This window comes from Drosophila gunungcola, unplaced genomic scaffold (genome assembly GCF_025200985.1).
Source record: "Drosophila gunungcola strain Sukarami unplaced genomic scaffold, Dgunungcola_SK_2 000077F, whole genome shotgun sequence".
Classification (NCBI taxonomy): Eukaryota; Metazoa; Arthropoda; class Insecta; order Diptera; family Drosophilidae; genus Drosophila; species Drosophila gunungcola.
This window is the reverse complement of record NW_026453240.1, coordinates 173,966-194,540: the sequence shown is the minus strand read 5'-3', so window position 1 is coordinate 194,540 and position 20,575 is coordinate 173,966. Positions and strand designations below refer to the sequence as shown.

General features: G+C 33.2%; 2 protein-coding genes across 2 annotated transcripts in view; one reads left to right on the top strand and one right to left on the bottom strand.

Moving 5' to 3' along the window:
• LOC128264738 (uncharacterized) overlaps positions 1–12,528 on the top strand; it is a 60,602-nt gene extending 48,074 nt beyond the window's left edge. Inside the window, exons 2-3 of the mRNA XM_053000394.1 lie at positions 5,163–5,654; positions 11,553–12,528. Of these exons, the coding sequence (XP_052856354.1) occupies positions 5,182–5,654; positions 11,553–11,739 (660 nt within the window). The 5' untranslated portion in view covers positions 5,163–5,181 and the 3' untranslated portion in view covers positions 11,740–12,528. The remainder of the gene's footprint in view (positions 1–5,162; positions 5,655–11,552) is intronic.
• On the bottom strand, positions 2,068–3,372 carry LOC128264739 (uncharacterized). The gene is made up of 2 exons (XM_053000395.1): positions 3,294–3,372; positions 2,068–2,791 (listed from the first exon to the last, which is right to left on the bottom strand). Exons 1-2 carry the CDS (start codon positions 3,357–3,359, stop codon positions 2,357–2,359), a joined length of 501 nt encoding a protein of 166 aa, XP_052856355.1. The 5' UTR covers positions 3,360–3,372; the 3' UTR covers positions 2,068–2,356.
• Positions 12,529–20,575: the final 8,047 nt, after the last annotated feature.

Genomic DNA, 20,575 nt, shown 5'->3' with positions numbered 1-20,575 from the left:
TAGTCAGCAGAACTTTTCCCCCAATTTCCCCCGCACTTTTCCCCCTCGCATTTCCCAGGAATTTTCCCTTGTGGGTCTATCTGTCAGCTCACTCGATGAGTACTTAGTACTATAGGGACTACAAGCGATTTGAATTTTTTCGGCAGCCGCTGCCTTAACCCCCTAACAACCTATACCCGTATCTCTGCCACGAAAGAGAGATTGCTATATTGCGTTGGACAGAGACAGACGGTCGTAGAGAGGCACAGACAGAGACAGAGACAGAGACAGAGACAGAGAGAGAGAGAGAGAGAGAGAGAGAGAGACGCCTGTCAATTTTCATTTTCATCGCGAGTACGCGAAAAGGGAAATTTAAATGAGGCAATCTTTTCCCTTTTTTTTCCTTTTTGTGTGTGTGTGTGTGTGTGTATTCCTTTTGTAGTTTAGCAGGCTTAAAGGCGTACGTGTGTGTGTGTGTTGGCTCTTTTGCTAATTACGTGCTGCTTACCAAGAATATATGAAAGGATCAGGAGGCATTCCCCCAAAGGTTATGCCCGAATTCGTTCGAATTCGAATCAAATCGCTGCAAATCGTAATGCTAAGCGACTATGCTATTAATAGACGCTCATTTTGGGCATTTTTGGCATTGGCCAAAGTCAGAGGGTGTTTTTCTATTTTTTCCGGCAACTGCCTGATTTTGGCGCCAGTGAAGTCGGCAAAGTCACATAGATGTGAAGCTGTCTCAAAAGTATCTACAGTTGAGGTCAAAATAGAAGCAAGTTAATTGTTAAAATAAAACATGGTAGACATTTGTGCTTTTAAGGTATGTTTTTTAGCCGTTGCTTCAGTGCCATAATAAAGGAAAATAAGGAAAAATAATACAAAATATTACAAAATTATAGCTTACTAAAATATTTAATTTTTTTGGGTAGCTTTAAATGCTTATAATATAATTTTAAAAATTATCTTTAACATATATTCTCCTTAAATATATATTTGTTTTAAAATAAACATTGAATTTTTGTAAATGTTTTGCATGAAAATAAATCTTTTCGAATATTTCACCTGATAAATGGGGAAAATGGGTATTTCTTAACCATTTAGCTTGATAAATTGGCAAAGCTTTGAGTAAATCTTATCTCCATGAATCAGGCCATTTTTTAACTTCTAGACTTGCCGACTTGTCAAAGGATCTCGGGATCTCTGGTCCTTGAGTCCTCGAATTAAGCCGGCGTCTTGTTGCCCACACACGAATAGGATTTCTTTCCCTTTTTTTGTGATTCTGATGGGCCTAATGCTTAATAACAATTTCATTTACATTTTCGGCAAATTTCACATCGGCTTTGGCCCAAGCGGCGTATGCGCAATGTCCCGGAGCCGAAAGGTATTGTTTTTTTGTTATGTTCACAGCCCCACAAAAAGGTTTTACTTATACATTTTATGATTTTTCCATTCCCAGTCTGCTTTTTGAATTCAATTCAATTAATTGAGACATTTTCGTTTTGGCGAGTTTTATTTTGTTTGTTTCGTTTCGTTTTGGGCCTGGACTTTGCCACGACCCGCGCCTCCACCTTTGCCACCGCCCTTATCCCGACCACGCCCCCCAAGGATATTCGCTTTGTCCCTAGTGCAACGTAATTATAATGCACAGAGGCTAATTAAAGCGCGAACTGGGGAATAAAGGTGAACAATGTATTGGGTCTTGTATTGAAGTTAAAAATACAAGGTAACAATATAGCCATTATTTTTTTTTTTGCTGATACAATGTCATTTAATTACCAAAAGGGGCTGATAAGTATCGCAATGTACCACAAAATTGCCGGTTTTAATTAGAGCTGCCCAGCCAAACCAAACTTTTATACGATTGCTTTGGTTTTTTCCCATTTTTATGTGTGCTTATAAAGTATAGGTATTGTAATTGTAAGCCCAATTTATGTTAATTAACTGTAAAAAAAGAAAACAACAACTTAATAGATGGCTAATAAATACACAATCAAAATAATGTCCACATTTCTTAGGTATATAAAACGTTTATGATTTTATATTTAATTAAACGTTGTTGTCATATGTGCTCATATGTGCTTATGGGTGTTTCTAAAATAAGTCTATCAGTGAATTCGCTTGGATTTTAAAGTTACTTATAAAATTGTCTAAAAGTATGCAAAAATATATTATTCCCTTTTTCTTCATGCCAAAAAACAGGTACAATTTTCACTGATTGCTTTTAGTCACCCCTAAAGGTGATAGTATATTTTGTGCCAACAAAAAAATTAAGAATATAAATTAGATGACTAATGCTGCCAATAGTATGTATAGATGTAACCCCTCTAGAAGGTTTTTTGCATTACTTCGACGACTACGACCCAGATAATCTGCACTACGCCGTATGTTTAATCTCGAACTTGTAGTAGCCGTCGGAAAGGTAGTTGGGAAATCCAGCGGTGTCCATAGTGCACTTTTCGTAAGCAAATTTTTGTGCGGTTACCAATTCCAGGGAGTCGTTGAATTGCGGAAAATTCGAACATTTGGCGGCGGACGTCATGGCAATGTCCTTGTAGAAGGTGTTCAAATTTTCGTAGGCACCCCTGCGTGGCACCGAATAGGGTTCGAGTTTGTAGGTGACGCCGCCATCGCTGCTGCGAAATATGTTCGCCTCCACCTCAAGGTCTTTGGGCAAGTCGATGTTGAAGTACAGGGTACCACTCATTCCGTACTCCCCGCGACTTATTCGCTCCAGTCGACAATCGCCACCGGCCAGCGACTCATTGCTGGACGTCATTTGAATCGATCTTAGCACATATGTCCAGGATTTCTGTTTTAAATGTTACAATAAAATATATATTAAGCAAGAAAGCTATAACAAAAATTAAATGTTCCCTAAAATAGTTACATTTCGATTTATAAGCGTATTTGTTTAAGAAAACATTTAAGCGATGAACATTTGAAAATAATTAAAAGCGTAATTGTTTTTTTTAAATTTCTTTTTTTAACATTTCGATTGTTCACATTTTAATCAAATTTAAAGAGTAGTTCTGAGTTACGAAACCTTTACTATATCTCAAAGAACTAACAAAACAAAGTTTCTTATTTTTCTTAATATTTCCGATTGTTCCTATGGGAGCCATATGCTATAGTCGTCCGATCTGGTTCGTTCCGACCTATATGCTACATGCAATAGGAACACAACTTTCAGAAAAGTTTCATGCAGATAGCCTTAAAACTGATAGAGAAGGACAAGCGGACAAAAGCACAAACGGACCCTCAGCAAGGGTATAACTATATATATTTAACAAAAACTAATCCAAAATGCTCACTTGACTGGGAACGAGTGCTCCAAATGCCAAACAACCAGCCAGCAGGAGTATAATTGTGGGCAGCATTCTTACTGCTGATTTTAGCCCGCTCTAAATGTGCTCAAATTGGCTATCTATTTATATGCACATTTTCCGCTTGGCTCTTAACTCTCAAATCAGTGTTAACAATTTTCCACAATTGCCATAATACAATAGTAATTATTTAAACAATTTTCTCGTGTAGTAAAAGATTGTGAGCTGTCGTATAAATTGTATTAAAAACGAATACAACGAAAGAGATTTTATTTCAAAACAATGCCGATTCTTATCATTATCACTGGAATAAATGTTTTGTGCTCAATTTAAATATTTTTTGCTTTGATTTTTATCCATTGTAGTTATTTTAAATATGAAATATAAAATTTTTTGACTACATTTTGAATTGATTTTAATATCTGAAAATTTATAAATTAAATAAAATATAAATTAAACAAAATAAAAAACAAAAAAAAAAAATAAAAAAATTTGAATTAAAAAGTCAGATATTTTTTTACTTTTCAATTCTTTGTATCATTTTAGGTTATAAATAAAACCACATTTCCCAACTAATAACTTAAATTTAGTCATAATCCATTTGAGCTTTATGGAGCGAAAAATTGATTCAGTGTTTATCTGATGACACTTTCAATGTTTTCATTATTTTTGTTTCGTCTTTATGGCTTTTGCATATTTCTCAACGCCTCCAATGGACAGTCCCACAATCAAAGTAAACAAAAAAGTTGGCAACCGCAAAATCAAGCTCAGCTGCGGCTAACTTTCGCACTTGATTTAAATTTTTGCTAACCGAATTTGATTGTTGCAAAGTTGCCGCCTGTGCACAGTGACCGTAAAATGTCAACAGCACTTCTACGATTTTAAGCGCCACTCAAGCAAATAAAGTTTTGATTAAAACGGGAAAAAAACGCGAATTAGAGAGCTTTAAAAATATATATATATATATTTAATATTAAAATGAGTAAGCTCAGCAGCTTTCTGATTTGATTTAAATATTTTTTAATATTAGGCAAATGATACATATGTTTATTTATATAATTCATAAATGAAATAAAACAAATGATGAAGCACTCGAAGTGTTGATTTGATTTAAAAGAAAGGATATGTTTTTTTTTTTTTAATTAATTATTATGATAGGGGTGTGACACAGAAATCCCTTGAAAAAAATTCTAAAAGTACGCAGTTAAAAATACTTAAAATATATTGTTGCATACTATAATCAACCTTTTAATATTTATAGAAACAATATTATAGTAATTATTATTTTTTAAAAATACAATATTGTGGTCTAAATGATAATAGTTTTTTTGTTTATGAAAATATCAATTAAGAATAGTTTGAGAAAAATGTTTGATATTTGTTTTCATATTTTCTTGAAGCTAATATTTCAAACTAAATGGGAAAAATATATAAATCAAACGTACATTATTAAAAAAAATTTATATAAAACAATTAATTTAAAAATATATCAGATACTATAAACATTTTTATTTCAATACAAAGTTTAGGTGGACGAGGCTATTTTTCTCGAATTATTATTAACTCAATTAGTAAATCTGTAATAGTTTTTCCAGGAATTATACAGTCGTTCTTATTTGTGTTGCAAGCTTTTGAGATTTCTATTTAAATAATTCTAAAATAATCTGTATTTAAGATGTTTGAATTGTTGCAAATCTCAGATAATCTAAAGAATTGAGTGCTTAAACTTAAAACCCTAGTGACCATTGAAAACATTGTCACAGGCTTATCCTTCAAAACATTGTCATTGTCACATGTTTATCCTTGAAAAGGCACAATTCACTACAGTAAACCAATATTTTGTTGTGTTTTTTGCAGAAATAGCTGGTCAGTCAGAATGCGTCGCTCCTCGTTCACGCCGGTCTTCAATCTGAGCACCCAGGAGCCGCTGATCGTGGTGGAGGAGTCGCACACCGCCGAGGATGGCGACGACCTTGAGGGGGCGGCCGGTGGCTGTGACCCAAACGCGGGCGGCACTCGGCGCTCGAACAGCGACGACTCGGAGCCGGACTCGCCGGTGAACCCGTACCTGCTCTGCCCCTTTCCCGACATGCAGCAGCGGCGCAAGCACTCGCTGCCCTCGCTCCAAATCACCGAGGGCATCACCGCCAGCCAGGTGCGCCGCCTGTCGGAGGTGGGCGGCGAGACCGGCGGGCTCAGTCCCAAGGAGGTCGAGTTCCTGGCCACCCTCTCGCAGAAGGCCAATCCCTCGGCCGGCGGACGACGCCACTCGGTGGTCACCATCTCGGCGGTGCCGCCAACGCTATTCGGACGCAATCGCCGAGAGTCCATTTCCGGCGTGTCCTTCAGGTACGGAAAAAAAAAAAACCGAACTAAGCCAGTAGCTATTAGCCATTTGCCATTACCCATTTGCCATTAGCCGGCGGAAGTGCGGTGGCTTAACCGCAGCCATACACAGCCAACAAAAAATTGTCATAAAAACCAAACTTTAGTTACATGAATTTGAAAATAAGTATTAAAAATTATCTCCATAAGATAAGTACACCCAGAGAAAAATAATGGTAAATCCACATATTTTCACTTTGAATTCAATATTTTCGGTACTGCTTTAGTCCCGAGGAGTGTTGCATATAAATCTAAGTATGTAAAAACTTAGTCTTAAATTAAAACTTCGGCAAACCGAAGTCGGTTTTTGGGTCAAAACCCCGGGAAATAATGGTCAAAAGTTGGAATGTCATACACCGTTGAATTCGTAATAAAATTTCCAATCAAATGGCATTCACAGCTAAAATTTTTTAAAATTTTTCAAAAAAACGTTTTTCAAAATTCCATTTTTTTGTCAAAACTAAATTAATTGTTTTCAATTGATCAGGGATGGATGGCATAGGTTGCCAGCTGTTCAAAATAGCAACTCTTTTGACTTTGGGTCTTATTTTGGCAAAGTTACAACAAAAAGACCCTTTGGAAATATTTGTTTTTTGAAAAATCTCCAAAAACCCAAAAAACACATTAAAAACTTGGTTTTTGTGTCAAAACCCTGGGAAATAATGGTCAAATGTTGTAATGTCATACACCGCTGAATTTGTAATAAAATTTCCAATCGAATGGCATTCACAGTTAAAATTTTTTCAGATTGTCCAATTTCTGCAAAAAATGATGATGTACCCCCTTACAAAAAAGTCAGAAATTCGGACAAAAATAAATTTTTCAAAAGACGTTTTTCAAAATTCTGTTTTTTTGTCAAAACTAAATTTTTTGTTTTCAATTGATCAGGGATGGATGGCATAGGTTGCCAGCTGTTCAAAATAGCAACTCTTTTGGCTTTGGGTCTTATTTTGGCAAAGTTACAACAAAAAGACTCTTCAGAAATAACTTTGTTTGAAAAATCGCCAAAAACCCCAAAAAAACATATTAAAAACTTGGTTTTTGTGTCTAAACCCTGGAAAATAACGGTCAAATGTTGGAATGTCATACACCGCTGAATTTGTAATAAAATTTCCAATCGAATGGCATTCACAGTTAAAATTTTTTCAGATTGTCCAATTTCTGCAAAAAATGATGATGTACCCCCTTACAAAAAAGTCAGAAATTTGGACATAAATAAATTATTCTAAAAACGTTTTTCAAAATTCGGTTTTTTTGTCAAAACTGAATTAATTGTTATCAATCGATCAGGGATGGATGGCATAGGTTGCTAGCTGTTCAAAATAGCAACTCTTTTGACTTTGGGTCTTATTTTGGCAAAGTTACAACAAAAAGACCCTTTGGAAATATTTGTTTTTTGAAAAATCTCCAAAAACCGAAAAAACACATTAAAAACTTGGTTTTTGTGTCAAAACCCTGGGAAATAATGGTCAAATGTTGGAATGTCATACACCGCTGAATTTGTAATAAAATTTCCAATCGAATGGCATTCACAGTTAAAATTTTTTCAGATTGTCCAATTTCTGCAAAAAATGATGATGTACCCCCTTACAAAAAAGTCAGAAATTTGGACATAAATAAATAATTCAAAAAACGTTTTTCAAAATTCCATTTTTTTGTCAAAACTAAATTAATTGTTTTCAATTGATCAGGGATGGATGGCATAGGTTGCCAGCTGTTCAAAATAACAACTCTTTTGACTTTGGGTCTTATTTTGGCAAAGTTACAACAAAAAGACCCTTTGGAAATATTTGTTTTTTGAAAAATCTCCAAAAACCCAAAAAACACATTAAAAACTTGGTTTTTGTGTCAAAACCCTGGGAAATAATGGTCAAATGTTGGAATGTCATACACCGCTGAATTTGTAATAAAATTTCCAATCGAATGGCATTCACAGTTAAAATTTTTTCAGATTGTCCAATTTCTGCAAAAAATGATGATGTACCCCCTTACAAAAAAGTCAGAAATTTGGACATAAATAAATTATTCTAAAAACGTTTTTCAAAATTCGGTTTTTTTGTCAAAACTGAATTAATTGTTATCAATCGATCAGGGATGGATGGCATAGGTTGCTAGCTGTTCAAAATAGCAACTCTTTTGACTTTGGGTCTTATTTTGGCAAAGTTACAACAAAAAGACCCTTTGGAAATATTTGTTTTTTGAAAAATCTCCAAAAACCGAAAAAACACATTAAAAACTTGGTTTTTGTGTCAAAACCCTGGGAAATAATGGTCAAATGTTGGAATGTCATACACCGCTGAATTTGTAATAAAATTTCCAATCGAATGGCATTCACAGTTAAAATTTTTTCAGATTGTCCAATTTCTGCAAAAAATGATGATGTACCCCCTTACAAAAAAGTCAGAAATTTGGACATAAATAAATAATTCAAAAAACGTTTTTCAAAATTCCATTTTTTTGTCAAAACTAAATTAATTGTTTTCAATTGATCAGGGATGGATGGCATAGGTTGCCAGCTGTTCAAAATAACAACTCTTTTGACTTTGGGTCTTATTTTGGCAAAGTTACAACAAAAAGACCCTTTGGAAATATTTGTTTTTTGAAAAATCTCCAAAAACCCAAAAAACACATTAAAAACTTGGTTTTTGTGTCAAAACCCTGGGAAATAATGGTCAAATGTTGGAATGTCATACACCGCTGAATTTGTAATAAAATTTCCAATCGAATGGCATTCACAGTTAAAATTTTTTCAGATTGTCCAATTTCTGCAAAAAATGATGATGTACCCCCTTACAAAAAAGTCAGAAATTTGGACATAAATAAATTATTCTAAAAACGTTTTTCAAAATTCGGTTTTTTTGTCAAAACTGAATTAATTGTTATCAATCGATCAGGGATGGATGGCATAGGTTGCTAGCTGTTCAAAATAGCAACTCTTTTGACTTTGGGTCTTATTTTGGCAAAGTTACAACAAAAAGACCCTTTGGAAATATTTGTTTTTTGAAAAATCTCCAAAAACCGAAAAAACACATTAAAAACTTGGTTTTTGTGTCAAAACCCTGGGAAATAATGGTCAAATGTTGGAATGTCATACACCGCTGAATTTGTAATAAAATTTCCAATCGAATGGCATTCACAGTTAAAATTTTTTCAGATTGTCCAATTTCTGCAAAAAATGATGATGTACCCCCTTACAAAAAGTCAGAAATTTGGACATAAATAAATAATTCAAAAAACGTTTTTCAAAATTCCATTTTTTTGTCAAAACTAAATTAATTGTTTTCAATTGATCAGGGATGGATGGCATAGGTTGCCAGCTGTTCAAAATAACAACTCTTTTGACTTTGGGTCTTATTTTGGCAAAGTTACAACAAAAAGACCCTTTGGAAATATTTGTTTTTTGAAAAATCTCCAAAAACCCAAAAAACACATTAAAAACTTGGTTTTTGTGTCAAAACCCTGGGAAATAATGGTCAAATGTTGGAATGTCATACACCGCTGAATTTGTAATAAAATTTCCAATCGAATGGCATTCACAGTTAAAATTTTTTCAGATTGTCCAATTTCTGCAAAAAATGATGATGTACCCCCTTACAAAAAAGTCAGAAATTTGGACATAAATAAATTATTCTAAAAACGTTTTTCAAAATTCGGTTTTTTTGTCAAAACTGAATTAATTGTTATCAATCGATCAGGGATGGATGGCACAGGTTGCTAGCTGTTCAAAATAGCAACTCTTTTGACTTTGGGTCTTATTTTGGCAAAGTTACAACAAAAAGACCCTTTGGAAATATTTGTTTTTTGAAAAATCTCCAAAAACCCAAAAAACACATTAAAAACTTGGTTTTTGTGTCAAAACCCTGGGAAATAATGGTCAAATGTTGGAATGTCATACACCGCTGAATTTGTAATAAAATTTCCAATCGAATGGCATTCACAGTTAAAATTTTTTCAGATTGTCCAATTTCTGCAAAAAATGATGATGTACCCCCTTACAAAAAAGTCAGAAATTTGGACATAAATAAATTATTCTAAAAACGTTTTTCAAAATTCGGTTTTTTTGTCAAAACTGAATTAATTGTTATCAATCGATCAGGGATGGATGGCACAGGTTGCTAGCTGTTCAAAATAGCAACTCTTTTGACTTTGGGTCTTATTTTGGCAAAGTTACAACAAAAAGACCGTTTGGAAACACTTGTTTTTTGAAAAATTTCCAAAAACACATTAAAATCTTTGTTTTTCTGTCAAAACCCTGGGAAATAATAGTAAAAAGTTGGAATGTTATATACCGTTGAATTCGTCATAAAATTTCCAATCGAATGGCATTCACAGTTGAAAATTCTAAAATTTAACCAATTTTTTGCAAAAAACGATGATACAACCCCTTACACAAAAATGGTGTGAAAATTGGTCATAAAATAAATTTACCAAACGAGCTTTTTATTATCAGACTATGAAGCGTTGTTCCAGTGTTATATACAAAATTAGAAAACGAAGTAATTCAGTTTTTATGCAGGATATTTCTTTCTGTGCAACTAGCCCTCTATTGGGAGTTCTCTTGCCCTTTTCCCATCTGCAAACTCTATGTACCGGGCCTAATTGAATTAAGCCGCCGGCTGTTTTCAAGCTTTTGTGCAGTGACAGCAACATTTTGGTACACGACTGACTGGGTATGGAGGCGAGGGCAGAGTCGGAAGTGGGCGTGGCCAGACGATGGAACAGCGAATTTCGGGGAGGGAACTGCCGGGGGCATAATGAGATTGTCATAAACTGCGCCCGGTCATTGCCTTATGATGAGGCCAAATAATGAGTCCGGCAATCAATGCGAAGATGCAATAAAATTTTGGGGATTGCGAAAAGTTAGGAGCACATTTTTTTTGGGGCCTCTTTGAATGACGATTTTATGTGCCAGCTACTTATGGTAGGAAATTCATTCTAATCGCAAAATAACTAAAAAATGGAATTAATAAATTTTTAAAAAAGTGGAGGCAAAATTTTTATTTTCTTATGAATTTATTAATAAAGTTAAAGAAAATAAATAAATAAATAAATACCACTTATAAATGAATTCAAACAATTTTGGTTATTTTTTTAAAATGTAATTTTTATGCTCGAAAGAAATCATAAAATTAGTTTTAAAAAGATTTTAAATCTAAATATTTTTCACTCAATTTAGCTTAAATAAAATGTACGTAAAACAAATATTAACAAATTTTAAATATTAAATATACAATTATGAATTCAATAGTTAGATATTTGTTAGGTTTATTTAATTATTTTATCAGTCTGGTTTTCGATTTAGTGATTTAGAGCATTTTTGGCTCGACTTTCCTGCCGAAAAGCTAGTGACATTGTAACCACATTTATCGTACAACCTGACTTTTTCCAAGTTCTGTGTGTCCGTGGTGGCTATCTAAATGGCAGCCCACCGAACATTAGACGGGCCAACGGGGGGTATAATTTATGCTAAAGTGATAACCGCAGACCCATCAACCACTTACTATGGGTGCACATGGATGTGGATGTGGGCAGTAAAGTAAAAATGTCAAATTGTTTCGCATAATTCCTTGTCTAGGCACCCAAAAAAAAAGGTTAAATAAAAAAATGGCTAACAAGAAAGTTCAACAAGGTATCACGGTGAAAAATAATAAAGAATTAATTTTAAAAAAAAGTTATTCACAGCTATTAATATTTAAAAGAAAGTGCATCACATTTTTATAAGATGTCTTTTCAAATTTGTTCAACCTATCTTAATGGTATATCTATGTGGCACAATAGTTTTATTGCTTATTTTGTGGGTTTTTGAATATTTAAAAAAAAGATCAATTTAATGTGAGTTTCAATCCCCCGCATTTCTTGCAGTGGTGGCAGTCGCCGGGGCAGCGTGATCGCCGGGCCGCCGCTGACCGACCACCGCGGCAGCGTGCACAACTTGCAGCTGGACATCATGGACGGGATCGTGCAGCAGCGGAAGACGCGCAGCGGCAGCGGCGTTTGGACAGCGCCCGTTCTGCAGGAGGCCGACAGCAATGTGCCCGTGCAGACATAAGCGGTTGGCCAAAGGACACGCAGGACATCTATTTGGATGGATGGATGGATGGATGGATGGTTGGCTGGATTGGCAAAAGGATGGGGGGTGGGTGGTCACTGCAAAATATATACAAACACCGCCACACGAACTGCAACTGGACCTTTATAAACAACAACTCCTGTTTTCCTCGACACAACTTCCCCACCAAACACACCACTCACCCCCCTCCCCACCCCGATCCCGATTTTCCGCCGGGAAATTGCTTTTCGCGGCTGCCGCATAAAGCAAACAAACAAACAAGCCGCAAAACCACACGCAAAAAAATCACACGAAAAATGGCAGAGCGGGAAAACTGAAAAGAAAATACAAAACAAAAATTATAAAACTTCGAAAAAATGAAAACTGCAGCTTGAGATAAAAAGAAATAGTAGAAAAAAAATATAAAAATGAAAGAAGAAAAGAAGGCAAGAGGAAAATAAAATAAAACGAAATGAAATGAAATGAAAACAGTGGAAAACGCATTGCGACCATTTTTGATTGCCAGCAATTTCGGTTAACACCTGTGCCATGTGCCACGCCCACCAATGTCGCCAGTCCAACCGCCCAACCGCCCTCCCCCCCTCACCCCTCCCCCCACACTTGCGACTTAACAATTGCCACCCCTTTTTTGCAAGGATAATTGCAAATAATATTTAATTGGAGTGTTAAAGAAGAATGACAAAGGAAAGCAAAGATAGCGCGCAACACTCGAAACTCGAAACCCCTTCCACGAAATAATGACATTTCCATTTCCCAAATGGTCGAAAAGAACGAGGAACAATTAACCACAGTAAGTTGTATTTTGGTTTTTTTTGTATACAAAAATATATACAGCTGCGGTCATGCAAATAGTATATCTTTAGCTTATGGAAATAGCAATCAAAACTAGTTTTGAAGATTATTTTTTTATTTTTTATCAGAAATTTATTTTTTATTGAAATTTTGAAATTTTTTTGAAATATTGAAAAAAAAATTATTTGGTTAATTTTTCTATTAAAAAAAAGTAAGATATAAAAAATGTTATTTTATTCCAACACAAAGTGCAGATGAACGAAAATTTGTTTGAATATGATTCACTTAAAAAATTAATTAAATTTTTGTTTGTATGGGTTTTACTATAAAGTTGTATTTTGTAAATGGTGATATATTTATTGCATTTTAATTTATAAACTATTTATAGTTTTTAGTCAGCAATAATATATAAGCCAGTTTTTTGTCTAGCCGATTTACATTTATTATTTTTTTTTAAACTGATACTCAACTAATATAAATTCTGCTTATTCATTTAACCAACATATCTTAAGAATTAGTTGTTGAAACTTTTAAAACTTTTTGTAAGACATGGACATGTTTTAATAAAAAATGGCAAAAAAAATGTTCGGTATGATAATAATTATTATGACTTCGTTTTTAATTTAAAATTTCTTTTAAAACTTTTTTAAAACATGCAAAAAGCAAGTATTTATTTTTAAATTGAAAGAACCCATCTAATAAAAAAACCACAACAAAAGCTGTTTTCATTCCATTTAAAGGGCTTAAGAAATACATTTCAATAGCTTACCACAATTTCTGTCATATTTGTCATAATTTAAATATACTTTCGCCGCAAATTATTTGAATTTAACTGCAGGTGCAGAGGTGCCAACATAATATCCAAGTTCTGGCTTGTTTTTTTTTTTTTTTTTTTTTTTTTTTGTGGTACATTTTGCATTTTATTTTTAACATTTGTCAATGGGCTGTGTGCATTTTTAATAATCCGGCTAGCTATACACATTACACATAAAAACACAGCACATACATAATGAAATGCAGCTTTGGCCCAAGGACATGGCAAAGTGGGTGGTTGGGTGTTGGATAGTGGGTGGTTTGTGGAAATGGGGGCCAAGGACGTGGCAACCCTGACTCCAACGCGGCCAACATGGCGTGTGAGTAATATTCTGCAGCAACAGCTGCATCAATGACAATGCCAATGCCATGATCAAGGAGAAATGGATAAATGGGTCGTGTTTTTAATGGCTTGTCCGCTGGACCAACGCCCAATGCCACGCCCCCTATAATAGCTAATTTAAGGGGGCGGTGGGGCGTCAATTCTTAATTGAAACGCGTGTTAGTTTGCATTCCATTCCACAAACTAATTATAGAAAATCTAAATGCAATTGCTTTTGCATTTGCCAGCGTTGAACAGCATTTAGCTGACTGCCGTTGGCCATTTGGTTGGCAAAATGTGGGCGAACATTTAGTTTGTCCTCCCGCTCAAGCACCATAATCGTGTTGGGTAAAATTAATGGCCTGAAATCAGCAAATGTCCTTTGGCTAAGAGTGCACAGTTTCTAAACAGATGGCTGGAAATTATTAACGATTAATAACTGCCGGAAAGTTGCTATCCAGATTTTTGATTCTACGATTTATGGTTTTGATTAAAAAAGCTATAGTAGCATTTAAAAAAGCATTAAAAATTAATTTCAAAGCCATTTCCTATAAACTCTACTTCAAAAAACAGATAAATAGGAATTAAATAGGAACTATTTTAAATCTATTATTTTCCACCTTAACTAAAATATTTAATATTAAATGATGTAATTGTATTTAATGTTATGATTTAATATTTAATTTATTTATTGTTAATTAAATTTTAATTTTAAAAGTAAGATATTTTTCTTTTACTATTCAATTTTTGAATGGAAATCTTATTTTAAATAATTCATTAAAGCAAAAAAAGTGTCTACTTTGACAAAATCTTAAGTTTTTCTATAAGAAATATATATAATAAATTACATATACATTCTCTTCTCTCAACAGGTTTCATCAGCATCCGGTTTAAATATAATATACAACTCAATGTAATCAATCTGTAATGACACATGAAATTAATCTATATATTGTATATTCAGGAATTGATAAATTAGATTTACTAGCAAAAACGAAACAAAAAAAAAAAAAAACTAAAAAAAAAAACGGACTAAAAAATAACTATTTACTTAGGACCTAGTTTCCTCATTTTTTGGATGTTGTGTAGATTCGTGAACCACCGTATGGAAAAAGATGAAACCACCAATGAAGATACTAAGATACAATCCCACAGACTTTATATCTATAGAGCAGAATCCAACTCAATTAGAAGTGGATATCCTCAGGTGCTTTTTGATCTAGCTTCTTTTTCCATTTGTCAGTTATGCCATTTATTCCCGATTGATTCAATCAACAAGTGCAATCGAAATTCAAGAGAGTTGACAAATGTACCATGTACCTAAAAAACAAAAGAGGAAAAAGATGAAACCACCAATGAAGATACTAAGATACAATCCCACAGACTTTATATCTATAGAGCAGAATCCAACTCAATTAGAAGTGGATATCCTCAGGTGCTTTTTGATCTAGCTTCTTTTTCCATTTGTCAGTTATGCCATTTATTCCCGATTGATTCAATCAACAAGTGCAATCGAAATTCAAGAGAGTTGACAAATGTACCATGTACCTAAAAAACAAAAGAGGAAAAAACCCAACATTAAACTTTAAAATGGAATATACAAATGATAAGACAAAAAAAACCTTAGGCTAAGAGAAAAAGGTTTAATCGCAAAACCAGCAGTAAAACGAATTGAAGATCAATCTAAAACTATTTTGAACTGGGCTTGCTGCTGATTTGCCCAGCCCAGCAGGTCAGCCAGCCTTTAGTTCGAGTAGCCATCCCCAAAAAAAAAAAAAAACAAATCTAACACCCCAATTAAAAATAACATTACATACACAGCGAGAAATTGTGAGAGTTTGGAGATTTCTTCGATTTTCTTTCGGTGTTGTGGGGTGACAAAAGGCAATTCAATGAAAATAAACGTTAACGATGCACCGAAAGTCTTAACTTATTTGAAATCAAACGAAGGGGTGTCCAAAAACATGCAATGTTTTTGAAATAAAATAAATATTTTTTCCCAGCACTGAAATCACTAAGTTGTTTTTTGTTGTTGTTTTTTAAAATGTTTGAAAATGTTGTATTTAATTAATTAAAATGCATTAAACACATTTAAGAACTACTTTAAATATAAATGTTCCACATTAACTAAAATATTTTAATAGTAAATCATGTCATTTAATTTAAAGTTGAATGTTAAATGTTGAATTCAATAGTCCGGTGTTTGTTTTATACTATTTCATTTTTTTATCAGTGCATTTAATAAAAATATATATATTTATATATTCCTATGTTGTCATCTTAAATTCATATTAATTTGTTTGGCACCCCTCTTGAATTTTAGGCCATTGCCTAGCTTAATTAAAGTTACCGCAACAGAAAATGGAAATTCAAATTGAAGAGATCAGCAGGCTCTCGAGTCGCAGCAGTTTTCTTTTTATATAAGTCTAGATGTTGTTATTGCTTATAGAGTATATACACATAAACATAGGGTACAGCCTCGTCATAATTACATTTAGAATGTACATAACAAAATACTCGAATACTTAAATTACTCTTCGTGTTCCTCCATTCGAAAAAGGAAAACGAGTTTGCGCCTTCTTAGCACTCCGGGAAAATGAAGGAAAATGCCCAACATTAAATGGAAAAAAAAAGGGGGGGAGGGGGGAAACTTAAGAACTCCCAAAGAGGCAAATCCGTTGCCTCTATTTTCACCTAAGAAAATGTCGCTGGACGACGAAGAAAAACTTATAAAAAGAGAGTCGTATGTAAAACAGAAAAACTAGAGAATTTTTTTATTATTAAACATAGTCAAGGATAATCAACAAAGAGACGATGGGGACAAAAAAAACCCAAGGCTGGCAGAATGATTATGAGATACAAAGGACGCAAGAGATATATTTATAGAAATGAACTATATGTATACATACTGACAGATTGATTATATGATTATATAGTAACTTATTGTCACAACGCAAGAGCAATCAATGTTTAACTTTATTAAATGTTACAAAGAGTTTTAAATATTAAATATACTTAAAGAAAAATATATACAGATATATACATATATATTGCAGATTATATTCTATACATATAATTTGTAGGTGAAGTTAAGAATAATAAAATACTAGACGTACTTTGTAGTTCGCCATTATGTTTGCCAAAAATCGGAAGTTGTGTCGGCCATAATATAAAATCCGGAAAAATGTTTGATGTACACCTTTACTGAATAGTTTTCTAGTTTCTTATTAAGCCCATTTGTAAATCAATTGTATCCGCCAAATTAATATTCCACCATGAATATTCAAATTATGCAATCCTCAATCAAATCTTTGACAAAATAAAAGAACAACAATTTAAAAGTCACAAAAGCCTATATAAAAAATGGTCCGAACTGGCAATCTTTATACATTTTTTTTTAATACTCATTGATAGACCGTTATTTATTTTTTGTCTTAGCAATAATAATATAAATTAATACAAAAATCGTGTGTGTCGCTCTGTCTCTGTCTCTATTGTGTTTGAGATTACTCGTATCTTATAATGAATATTATTACTAAACTAAAGCAAACAAATAAAGAAAAGTGAGAAAACGCAGAATGGAATCCACAACATTGATTAAAATTAATAATTAAAACGATTACATGCAGTAGACTTAAGAAATACAAAGATTAAATAAAGAAAACGATTTCCTTAAATGAACATTGGTGTAACATTTGATGAAAAGTTTAAATGGGGTTAACATGACTTTAACATCACTGTTAAAGGAAAACTGAGAGCTTTAAATGGCAGTTAATCAAAGTTACAGTTATACACTTTCTGCAAAGCTTCTGCAAAGCTAAAAGCTTAAAAATGTTAACATTGAAAATTGGAAAAGTAACAAATATATGGTTTTCCACCATATATGGCTTAAAACAAAGCTTTCGGGAAAAGCTTAGGGGCCTTTTAAGTTTATATTTTAAATATATAAACGCCTTTTTAAAAAATAAACTAGTTATACGCTGTAATTCCCTTGGGTTACGTATAAAATTACTTGTCCAAAAAATCGTAAATCCGTTCAGGTTAAATGTGTCGTGTTAACTTGTCAATGTTTTTCAATTATTAACATGCACATAGCCCCTCCCAATAATTGACCTTGTATCATATCCGTTGGATCGCATTACATTTCCGGAACAATATGGTAGTAAAAACCGATTTGGGAATGAACTACATGATGATTTACACGATAAACCTAAAAAATCGTATCTAAGGCTACAAAAAATGTGTAAGCTGAGTGACTATTTGCGTATTAGAATAAAAAAAAAGATTTTTAAGAGAACTTAATGACTTTTTTCAAAATTTACTCTTATTATATTTTTCTAAAAACATTTTGTGAAGAATTCATTGCTATTTTATGTACACAAATTTATGATTTTAGTCTTTTTTTTTAATATTATCAGCATTTTATGATTGTATTTTTTAAAAATTTTGTATTAAATACTAACTATTTGGCATATAAAATTATCAACAAAGAACTTTAAAACGAACTTTTTTAATTTGGTTGTGAAGAATTTATTGCTTTTTTAGGTAAATAAATTTATTGTTTTATTTATTGAAATATTATTGATTTATAATTGTTTTTTGTGAAACAATCAACAAACAACTTATATTAAACAAAATCTTTGTTAATTGTTTATTTAATTTGTGTAAGCCGTAAAAGTTCCAGTCACTTATTAAGCTGACAAAACGAGCTAAATTGCGATCAAGTGCCCAACCTTGGCGCGCCGCCACTCAAGAACATGCTTAACGGCTGGTTCAACTTTGGATGGTTAATACATTTATTTTGATTATTTTCGGGCGGGTCACGCTTACGTCGCTGACCCTGGTCTCAAAACGCGCGAGAATCTCTGGCTTAATAAATATAGAACAAAAATGCACGCCTTGGGCTATGCATGAAAAGTTGTTTTTTGCATTTTCCGATTTGCCAATTGTTTTCGCTGGCCTATCCCCTTTCACTGCGGAATATCTTTATGAAAATGTTTTTATTTTGGGTATGGGAATGGCAATGCACTGTTGAAAAAAATGTAATTGTTAAAATAAATATCTAACAATTGAATTCAAAATGTTATTAAATACAAATGAAATCATAATATTAAATACAATGCATATTAAATTCCATGATTTAATATTAAAATATTTAAATGAATGTGCAAAATAAAGATTTAATAGCACATATATGATTTGTTAAATTAAATTAAAATTTTTAGATTTTAAAATTTATTCCGACAACAGTCAAATACAAAACATTTGAAATTTTTTGTATTTTCATGTATAAAATAACTAAAATTGCGGTAATGAATAATAAGCAAACCAAAAAATATTTAAATTGAGTACAAAATACATGGATTTAGTACCTTTTTGTTAGCAGTGTTAAAATGGGAATATTAGGGAGGAACTCTACCTTTTTTTTTTTACCCACTTAGACACTGCGATAACAAAGTTTCTTTATAATCCGTAACGTTCAGTAATGTCGCTGAACTGAAAGTGATCTGGCCTACCTGCAAATGCATTTCCCCGGTATATGGTATATATCTTGCGACTTGGGCCACCTGATAGGCGAAACAGCTTTCCACTCAGCCGAAAGCGAAAGCCAAATTGTTTGAACGATTCCCCTTCCAAGAATGCGGAACCCCAGAAGGCAGGAAAACGTTTTTTAGGAGCCGAAACAGCTGTTCATTTACGGCAATTACAGCGATTTTCCGCGGAGTGAGGCGGAAAAAAGGGGTCCACAGTTAATAGTTAAGATACACTCCAAAGGTGTATACAAATTCCCCAATAAACTACGCTTTCGTTAGGGTAAATTGAATTGAATTAAAAGAAGAAAATTGCATGTAGATTTCGTTGAAATTAAAATAGGCGATACAAAGACTTTGAAGTTTAAATTTAAATTAAATTAAATTTAAATTTATTTTTATTATTCATATTTAAATTAAATTTGTTTCTAAAACAATTAAAAATCTTTGGAGGTCTGCTTAAGTTTTCAAAATATTTGATTATTTTAAACAAATTCAATCATTCGTATCATAAAAACAAAGTAAAAAAAATTATATGGCCCACACTGGAAAACTCAAAAGTAAACTTTGTAATTTTGAATAAAGTTTGATTAAAAATTTAATTTGAGAATATATTAGACAGTTAAAACATTATTTGCAACACTGTTTGAATAAAAATGAACTTTTTGAAACAAATGCTTTAAACTATAAATTGCGTATTCTTCGTAATATGCAAATTTATTAATTAATTAAAATATAATATGTACGATTTCTATTTATTAAAAAAAATAATAAGTCCCACCCTTTTACTGTAGTTAAATGAACCCCTAAGTACACAAACCGACTTCTTTATTTATGCTTTTAGTATATATATTTAGCTGTATCTGCATTATTTACATAAGGTTCTTATAAGATTTGGAATTTTTTTTGGGTGCAACCTGTTGCAGAGCCTTGCAACCTGCAACCTGCAGCCGCAACTCGAACCGCGTTCGCCGTCGAACATGTTGCAGGTGGCAAGCGGCGGCGGGCAATTGTTTACTCAATATTCTCGACGTGCCGCAGATTTCGCCTCCAGAAAGAACACAAAAAATAAACATTGGATGGGCCCCCCTGAAAAGATATCATTTGTCGAGCGAGAACCGAGAAATGTATATGTATATGTATATGTGAGTGTACCTATGCACATGTGTGCGGCTTAAGTAGCTGCTCTAAATAATAAATTCAATTGTAATCAGAATCGTTTATGTAAATATTCAAGTCGTCAATTTGCCCGGGGAGACGGGGGGAGGGGGGGAATTGTCCTCCAATAATCCGCGAGATCGTGGGGCACACTACACTGAGGCAGATAAGCACCCCATTAAGACAACAATAAACTCAA